General features: G+C 42.8%; 1 protein-coding gene across 9 annotated transcripts in view; it reads left to right on the top strand.

Annotated features, from left to right (window-relative positions):
- Nucleotides 1–7,763, top strand: part of ptprsb (protein tyrosine phosphatase receptor type Sb) — a 113,781-nt gene extending 106,018 nt beyond the window's left edge. For all 9 annotated transcript variants that reach the window (XM_015055618.1, XM_015055610.1, XM_015055611.1 and 6 more), the window contains 8 exons: nt 1,163–1,317; nt 1,475–1,760; nt 2,296–2,474; nt 2,885–3,011; nt 4,362–4,487; nt 5,262–5,416; nt 5,562–5,697; nt 7,079–7,763. In XM_015055618.1, coding sequence (XP_014911104.1) covers nt 1,163–1,317; nt 1,475–1,760; nt 2,296–2,474; nt 2,885–3,011; nt 4,362–4,487; nt 5,262–5,416; nt 5,562–5,697; nt 7,079–7,147 — 1,233 coding nt within the window. In that variant the 3' untranslated portion in view covers nt 7,148–7,763. The remainder of the gene's footprint in view (nt 1–1,162; nt 1,318–1,474; nt 1,761–2,295; nt 2,475–2,884; nt 3,012–4,361; nt 4,488–5,261; nt 5,417–5,561; nt 5,698–7,078) is intronic.
- The last annotated feature ends 1,470 nt before the right edge of the window (nt 7,764–9,233 follow it).

Here is a 9,233-nt window from a genome sequence, read left to right on the forward strand (position 1 = left end):
ATCCAAAGGGAGGACGGGAAACATTTAAAAATTTTAAAATTGCGCCATTTTTTAAGTTTCCTTTTTTTTTTTTTTTTTTTTTTTTGGTACAAGTTTTAGATTTGTTTTAAAGAAAAGATTATTTGTATGTTCCAGTGGGATTTTTTGTATGTATTTATTTTTGCTATCGATTGCCGTCGGGTGAATCCGTTAAAATCTTTCCTGAAGTTCCTTGCAAATGTTTCCAAGCCCACCAAAACTTTTTCACATTTGGTCACATGATTGTGACTATGAATTTTGTTGCATTTTATTAGTATTTTTTGTCTGACAGACTTTGACTCAGTTCTTTAAAGAACCACCTTTCACTTCAAGTCCCTTCCACATTTGCACATGATTGATCATTCTCATTCTTTTTTTTTTTGCAAAACAAAGAAAGTTCAGTCAGTTTGGATAAGAGACTATGAACTAATTTAGTTCTGGACTTTTCCTGGGCACCTCTAATAAACATACAGGCTCTAATTTCAGACTCGGACAGAATATTTATGGTGGTTCTCCTGCTAGAATCTTAAGTAATGTCCACAACATTCCCAAATCTTTTGAAGGCTTGACAGATTTTCCTCTAGGATTTTTTTTTATTATTATTATTTTTGCTCCGTCTGCCATAATAAGAAAAATAAAAGAGAAAAATAAAACTACTAGAATAAAATTCTAATATTATGACTTCGATTTTTATAATAGTATCAACTTTACTCTCGTATTGTTTTTACTTTTTTTCTCGTCCAACTTTATTCTCGCAGCATTATGGCTTTTTTGTAGTATGACGTTTTTCTCTGAATATTATGGCTTTATCCGCGTAATTGTATTTAGCCTTAATGCTCAGTCATAAACATCAAAATCTATTTTTACTGGCAGCCATAGTGTGTTCATGGTGGTGTGCTGTGTTAGTTTTCCAGCACCGGTGGAGTTTTGCAAGTTGGCCAAATGTTCAAAGTTTGTGACAAAATGTTAAAAAAAAAAAAATTAAAAGGTATAAATACTTTTGCAATGCACTGTAAATCCAACCATCATTATAAATAAGTTTGTTTTTTATATTTATTGTACTTGCGCTTTCAGTCATTCAGGCGTGTAAAGATGTTGTTTTTGTTGTTTTTTTGTTTTTTTTCCCGTGTGTTTCTCCCGTCAGAGTGGCAGCAGCGAACGGAGGGAGGTGCGTCAGTTCCAGTTCACCGCCTGGCCCGATCATGGCGTGCCTGAATATCCCACCCCCTTCCTGAACTTCCTTCGCAGGGTCAAAGCCTGCAACCCTCCTGATGCCGGACCCATCATTGTTCACTGCAGGTGTGCACACACATTAAAAAAAAAACAAAAAATCAAACAAAAAAAAAAACAAAGATACAGAATGACAAGAAAAAAAACGAGTCCGTTTCACGGCTTTCACCGATTTTCTCCGACAATTTTACCATGAAAAGTTGTTGTTTTCGTCTCTTTCCGTCAGCGCCGGCGTGGGTCGCACCGGCTGTTTCATCGTCATCGACGCCATGCTGGAGCGCATTCGGCATGAGCGCACCGTGGACATCTACGGCCACGTGACCCTCATGCGCTCGCAGAGGAACTACATGGTGCAGACGGAGGACCAGTACAGCTTCATCCACGAGTCCCTGCTGGAGGCCGTGGCCTGTGGGAACACGGAGGTGGCGGCCCGCAGCCTGTACTCCTACATGCAGAAGCTGTCCAAGGTGGAGCCCGGCGAGCACGTCACCGGCATGGAGCTGGAGTTCAAGGTGGGGAGAAAAATGCCAAAGGGCTTAAGTGGAACTGTTGGACAATGACAGAAAAACACTTGAGTTTTCTGACGTTTTTTTTCTTATATCGTCAAGATGTGTTTGTGAACAAACAGGCTTTTTGCACTGATTTTATATTCAGATTGTTTCCTGCATCTATGATTTTCTCAATCAAAATCAAAGTATGTTTTGTTGTTTGAGGACAAAAATGAAAAAAAAACAACAAAAAAAAACGGTACATTTCACCACTTTTTCTGGCCCTCCTTTATCAGCTTTTTAAACTGATACTAATAAATAATTGATGTCTCTTCTTTTTGTATTTTCATGGAAATTGATGTGAATCATATCATTAATTATGAATGAAAGATTAAGTATTGAATGTCAGACAACTAAGCCCAGTCTAAGATAGATTTTAAAATAGAATAGAAACCAGAAAGCAAAAAAAAAGAAAAAAAAAGAAATGAACAGTCAAACCTTTTAGTTGCTAAATAATCAAGTTTTTAAACTCAAGATGTTCATTTCCTTCTTATTCCAGCGTCTGGCCAACACTAAAGCCCACACGTCGCGGTTTGTCACAGCCAACCTTCCTTGCAACAAATTCAAGAACCGACTGGTGAACATCATGCCCTACGAAACCACTCGCGTTTGCCTGCAGCCCATCCGCGGCCTGGAGGGCTCCGACTACATCAACGCCAGCTACATAGACGGATACAGGTACGTCATCCTGCCGCCAACGCTAATCCGACCCGACCCTCCTGTCGTTTCGCCGTGCTTTGATAAGTGACCGGATCGGAGGGCTTTTCACCGCGGCCCTCTCATCTGTCATGTCGCGTCAGATCTGTCATTACTCCGTACGCGCTCCCACGATTTGTCTCGCCGCGCAGCGCTTGCCTCGGTCCCCGCGACGGGGACGGACAGCGAGGGCTTCCTGATGATTCAGCCGTTCCAAGTGGCTCTACGCGCGTGTTTTGACTGCCCTGCGTCTCGCCTGAAGCCTGACCCAGTTTTTAGTGAGATGCTTGGCAGATGAAGAAATGGGGGGGGGGAGAGAACGGAAGGAGGAGGCTTCATAATAATATTGTGCTCCTGTGTGTGTGCGTGTGTGTGTGTGTGTGTGTGTGCAGGCAGCAAAGAGGCTACATTGCCACCCAGGGTCCGCTTGCCGAGACCACGGAGGACTTCTGGAGGATGCTGTGGGAGCACAACTCCACCATCGTGGTCATGCTGACGAAGCTGAGAGAAATGGGACGGGTAAGGACGACGAAATTACAATTCTGCAAATCATCATCAAAAATTTTTTGCAAACAAAACTCTGAAATATATGCATTTGTTTGTTTTTGTTTTTTTTCGCCTGCTTTACTTTACTCTGTGGCACCCAGGTAAGAGAAAAAGGAAGCTCTTTATTTCAGAACTTAGTTAATTAGAAAATATAGTCCAACCAGACCGCAATAAATAATAAAAAGCTTAGAGGGTTGATGGAGAACAAACACCATGAAGATCAAGGAACATAGCAGACAGATGAAGAGGTTATAAAGTTTTATATTTAAACCTTTAAACATCTTACTGAGAACCGTTCAAACCGGCATTTGAAAAATGAAAAAGTACAGCACCACCGGCACAAACCTATTAAGAGATGACCGTCCTCCTAAACTGACAGGCTGGGCGAGGAGGGAGTATTCAGAGAAGCAGCCAAGAGCCTCCAGTGACTCTGTATGAGCTGCAGAGACCAACAGCTCCAGTGGGAGAATCTGTCAACAAGAAAACCGATGGTGACGCTCTTCACAGATCTGGCACTTTATAGAACAGTGTCAAGAAAAAGTCATAGTTTCAGCTTTTTGCAAGCTAATTGGCTGCTGCGGTCACAGGAGACGGAGAATAAACATTGAGGCCTGTTTGGCCGAAACGTGATGGGCAAGAAAAAAAACTCCCGTTGCCCCGAACACGCAATCCCCAGAGTAAAACATCGGGGGTGAGAGCATCATGCTCTGGGATGCTTTTTCCTCAGCAGGGGCAGGAAAAATGTTGAGAGTTTTAAGGGAGGAAGGGTGAAGGTGAATATGGTGAAATGCTGGTGCAAACATGCTAAGGGGCTGCAGAAAGTGAGACAGAAGGGCAGGCTCACCTTTCAGGTCAACAATGCTCAACATACATCCAGATTAACAATGAAATGGTTCAGATCAAAGCATAAACAGGTGTTGGGGTAGGAAGACTGCAGCTTCAGTCTGACTGAGCTTGAGCTTTGCCGGTTTCAAGATGTGCAAAGCATTTGGAGGCATCCGATAAAAAAACACAGACAGCTGTAACTACACCAAAATGTTCTTCTACAAACTATTAACTCAAACGGGCTAAATCAAAACGGAAGCTTCAGTTTTCCGATTTTCACGTGTAGAAAAAGAAAACCCCGCGTTTCCCATCTTGTTCATGCTCTACTTGTGTGGGTCTGTCATATTTTACACAAATAAAGACAGTCGAGCGTTATAAGCATCCTCTCCAAGGCACTGCTGAATATTAATAAACACTTCACACCTTCCGGCACCCCGACCCCCTTCACCCCGTGTTTCACGATTCATCAGAGTACGATTGTGTTTTTTGCTCTTTCAGGAAAAGTGTCACCAGTACTGGCCCGCCGAGCGCTCCGCCAGGTACCAGTACTTTGTGGTTGACCCGATGGCGGAGTACAACATGCCCCAGTACATCCTGCGGGAGTTCAAAGTTACAGACGCCAGGGTGGGTTTGCGATCACACACTCCTCGCTGCTGTACGTTGAGTCCAGGCGGCGTGATATCGCACTCCTCGATTTTTGTCTATTCCTTCGGTGTCGTTTGGGGGGGCAGCGACGCGAAGCGTGTCCTATCGACCCGGAGTGTGTGTGTTTGCTCAGTGAGTGTTTTGTATGCGAGCGTGCGTGTGTGTGCGACACGGCCTGTTTGCGCGTATTGACAAGATGCTGCAGGCCATGCATTCGACCATGCTGTCTCCAGATTATCTTGACAACACGGGCGTGTGTGTGTGTGTCTATGTGTGTGTGCGTGTGTGAGCGTGTGCACGTGCCAGTCATAGATAACTCCAGTTAAGCCTGTCCTGCAGTGACGCCACATTGACAGATGCTCTATTGATCTCCATTAAGGAGGAGTCGGAGAGGCTGAGCAGAAGAGAAAAGATGTAATTGCCTACTGAGTGGCTGACAGAAGCAGATGTACTGACGTTACAGCTTCAAGTTAACCACAGCTAACTGATCCCGGGTCAGATAACAGTAATGATTAGAAAGGGAGAAAAAAAAAAAAAAAAGGATGTTGCCCGGCAGAGCATCTTTTCTCAGTCAATACAGCAAGAAAGTCTGGAAATAGTAATTCTGAAATGATCCCCATGAATCGGCAGCGACTGCTTGCTTTCACGATAGGCGTCGTGTGTTGAAAAGAGAAACCGCGTCGGCTTTTTAAATCACTCAGGTGTTCTGGTGAAAACGTCTCTTATCGTTGCCGATCCGCCCCGTTCCCGCAGGACGGCCAGTCCAGAACGGTACGTCAGTTCCAGTTCACCGACTGGCCCGAGCAAGGCGTGCCGAAATCCGGGGAGGGCTTCATCGACTTCATCGGCCAAGTGCACAAAACCAAGGAGCAGTTTGGCCAGGACGGACCGATCGCCGTTCACTGCCGGTATGCCAGCCGCTGTCCTCCCTGGAGTTCATCGGTATATCCCTTTATATATATATATATTCCTTTAGTGTCACGCCGGGGAGTCTGGCGCCCTTCAATCTGTTCTGGCATGTTTTGTTTTGTTTTTTTTCCATTCCGACTGCAGCGCTGGTGTGGGGCGGACAGGTGTCTTCATCACGCTGAGCATCGTCCTCGAGAGAATGCGTTACGAGGGCGCAGTGGACATCTTCCAAACTGTCAAGATGCTGCGGACACAGAGACCGGCCATGGTGCAGACTGAGGTGAGCTCGAGGACACGACGGCGTCGTGACCTGATGTGTATAGCAGAACGCACAACAGAGTCGCTTCCTGAGGTTAACGCGAGTCGGACGCTCCGCGTCGGCTCCAGAGCAGAGTGGAAATCGTCAGGGACCGAGCGTATTTGGAGGCGCATTCGGGACGAGGTTATTACACGGGCTTCAGCCGAAATGAAGCAGGGAAAAAAAAAAGGGACTTTAAGGGTCTTTAAGATCAAATCATCTGACGAGCCTCTCAATTAAAAGCTACTTTGCTCTGTATGATTGAGAGAGTGGAGTGTGACGCTCAGAGCAAACCGTAAGATTTGGAAAGTGAATTTATGTAGACGGTGCTCTACGAGAGCAGCATGTATCGACTGAAACTTTGGACTCAAATGCCATTTTGAAAACATCTGGAAACATTATGTTTAGCAAAGGCTTGTGTTTTTTTTTTTTGTTTTTTTTAAACAATATTGCAAGTTTTTAAAGGTTTTCTTTCTTTTATTGTGGCTGCTGATTTAAAAAGAAAAACAAATTAAAAGGAATTCACTCTTTATTTGCTAAATATACAATGAAGATAAAGCACAACTTTGAAAGTTAACTGGTACAAGATTCATGTTAAATTGCTTTTAAAACATCGTCTTGTCATAAAAAAAAACAAAAAAAACATAAATCGGTTTAACTAAAAACAGAGCATAAAATCAACAAATTTGCAAGAAATTGGACAACTATTCTCCACTTTATACATTTGCAGGAGAGAGGATTTCTCTGAGTCAGAATATGAATAAACTAAGCTTGGCTCGAGATCTTTGTGCAGCATGCAGCACTTTTCCCGGTGCGGTTTGAAAGCGTTCATTTGGAGTCGCGTGTTTTAGTTGTGACCCCCCCGTTTAATCCGCACTCGGAGCGGCAACGTAAAGTTTTACTATGTTGAGCAACTCCATCCTCAACAGTTTTATAGCAGGAAAAGTTATTTTATTGAAAAAAAAAAAAAAAAGATCTCAGCTGGTCCAGCTTTTGAAACACCAGTGCTGTCTTGGGAACTTCTAAGTGCAATAGTGTTAGTACTGTGAAAAGTATCTTCCACTTAAAAGTGTTTTTTTCTCTTTTGCCTTTTTTTTTTTTTTTTTGGTCACACCAAACCTAGATAATCTGGTTAGATTAAAAAAAAAAGCATCTTGCAGATCTGGACTGCCTGTGGCTTGTTGTTGATACCATGTTTTCTAATTAATAAATGACATAATGATTAAGAAGTCTGAAAATTTGAATGACCAGTAATTATTATCGGCATTAGCTGTGGGATTTTGAAATCAAACATATACTTAACATAATAGACAGTTTTTTTTATTGCACAGTTGTTTGATTGCTTTCTTTGTCTGCTCCTCAGGATGAGTACCAGTTCTGCTACCAGGCCGCTCTGGAGTACCTGGGTAGCTTTGACCACTATGCAACATAAGAGAGAGAGAACCACACATCCACCTTTCTGCTTCAACACAACCACAAACGACATGAGAGAATGGGGGAGGAGGGGGTGGTTCGAAAAACGGCGACAACATTCAACTTTTCCTGGAAGCGAGACTTAAAGACCAATTCTGCACCGACTAGAGACAAAAACAGCATCAAGAGTTCTCTTAGCAGCGGCCGAGCTCGCCAGCTCTTTCCCCGCCGGGCGAAGAGACTATCCATGTGTAATCCATATACTTACCTCAGTGTTCCAGTGTGAAGGACGTATAAATACATGTGTTGTGGTCAGCTATCTCAAGTATGAACCAGTGAAATACAAAAGGTTTCCGAACAGGAGCTACGCTACTCTATGTGTGTAAAATACAAAAAAAAAGATCTAAGAGAAAAACATATAAACAAAACAAAACAAAAAAAAAAAAACAGAGCCTGGATATTTGCTGCACCCTAAATGGGCTTTTTATCCTCAACTTTATATCTATTAGTTTGATGTACTTAAAGGAGTAACAAGGTGAACATTTCTTTGTGTCTGCGAGTCGACTTGGAGGGCGTCCGCAAGACCCGTCAGCCCCGAGGACTTTGTGGCTCGTTCACCAGATGCACAGTGCCAAGACAAAGCGAGAACTGTGGCCTATAAGGAGGCATGGCTCCTATTTGTTACCCAGCACAACGACAGACCAGTCAGAGAAGAAGTCACGCCCCTTGTTCACTGGCCCCCCAGAGTCGGGGGGGCGGGGGGGAATCGCATTTAGAGCCCGTCGAGTCCAGAAAGCGGACCTGTAATGCGGTTCCTCGTCAACAATAGGTCCTGCTTGCTGTTTGCTGTCGTCCGTGTTCATCGTCCATCTTTGCTCCCTCTTGAACGTCTGTCCCCCCCAACCCCACCCCAAACCCCCCCATCGTGTCGGTTCAGCAGTGGCTTATCGAAAGAGATGCTCGCAGAAGAAGTGAGCTCTATGTTTCTCTCTCAGTTCGGTGTACTTTTTCGTTCATATCTGCAGGGCTTTCCCGTCGTTTTTTTTTTTTTTTTTTTTTTTTTGACGTTTTCCTTTGCCTTACGCAGACTTGGTTTTTCTCTTCGACACGCTGCTCGACGCCCGCGCATCGTTTTCAGAGCTTCTGCTGTTAAACGCCACGTCTTAATGTTAAGGACGAAAGCTTTGCCACGGTCATCTTCTAGTGTTTTCCTACTTGAATTTGCACACCTTCGCAGTAAAATCATTCCTATATTTTTACTTGTCGAGCTTACCGCTAATGGAAGATAATGAAATATATTTTAAAAAAGGAGAAAGCTTGAGGTACAGTGCCTTGCAAAAGTCAAAAAAATCTCTCTCTCTCTATATATATATATATATATATATATATATATATATATATATATATATAACATATATATGCGGCCATCTATATACCATAGATGTAGATATTGTATCTTGAACTTTTTCATCTTTTCTCAAGTTTTGACCGCAAACTTTCAACATATTCATATGCATTTGAAATTTATGTGACAGGACAGTATGTGTGAAGTTTTAAGGAAAACATGCATGGTTTTTAAAACTTGTGTGTTTCTCCCAATAGTGATCCAAGTGGACCACAGTAGATGTTAATAAATACTGTGAAGATCACATTTGTGGGCTTCTCTTTCTCTCCACGTTTATAAATTACTCATTGCAATAATCTGGATGCATTTGCAACCAGACCGCCTGAGTTTTTTTTTTTTTTTTTTTTTTTTGGGGGGGGGTTTTTCCTTTTGGAAGCTGAAATTGTTGTCCATGTTTCTTTACAAAATAGTTCAAATTTGCAAGCAGTGTTTACTTCCATCCATCTTTCTTTAAACTTTTTTTTTTTTTTTACATTTCCCACAGCATCACTCTGCCACTACCATGTCTCAGGACGATGGTTTAGTTTTAGTTTTCTGCCACAAACGATGTTTTTGCACTCTGGCTACAAATATAGGTTTCATCTTACTTTACTCTTTCAGCTGACTCCAGATAGAAATTTGCTATGCGATTTATTTTCGACAAAATCCGACAGCCGAGCATCATTTTGTCCTTCCACTTCTCACTGAATGTTCCACTTCC

This window comes from Poecilia latipinna, unplaced genomic scaffold (genome assembly GCF_001443285.1).
Source record: "Poecilia latipinna isolate Pla-1442-1.1 unplaced genomic scaffold, P_latipinna-1.0 Scaffold1326, whole genome shotgun sequence".
NCBI classification, from domain to species: domain Eukaryota; kingdom Metazoa; phylum Chordata; class Actinopteri; order Cyprinodontiformes; family Poeciliidae; genus Poecilia; species Poecilia latipinna.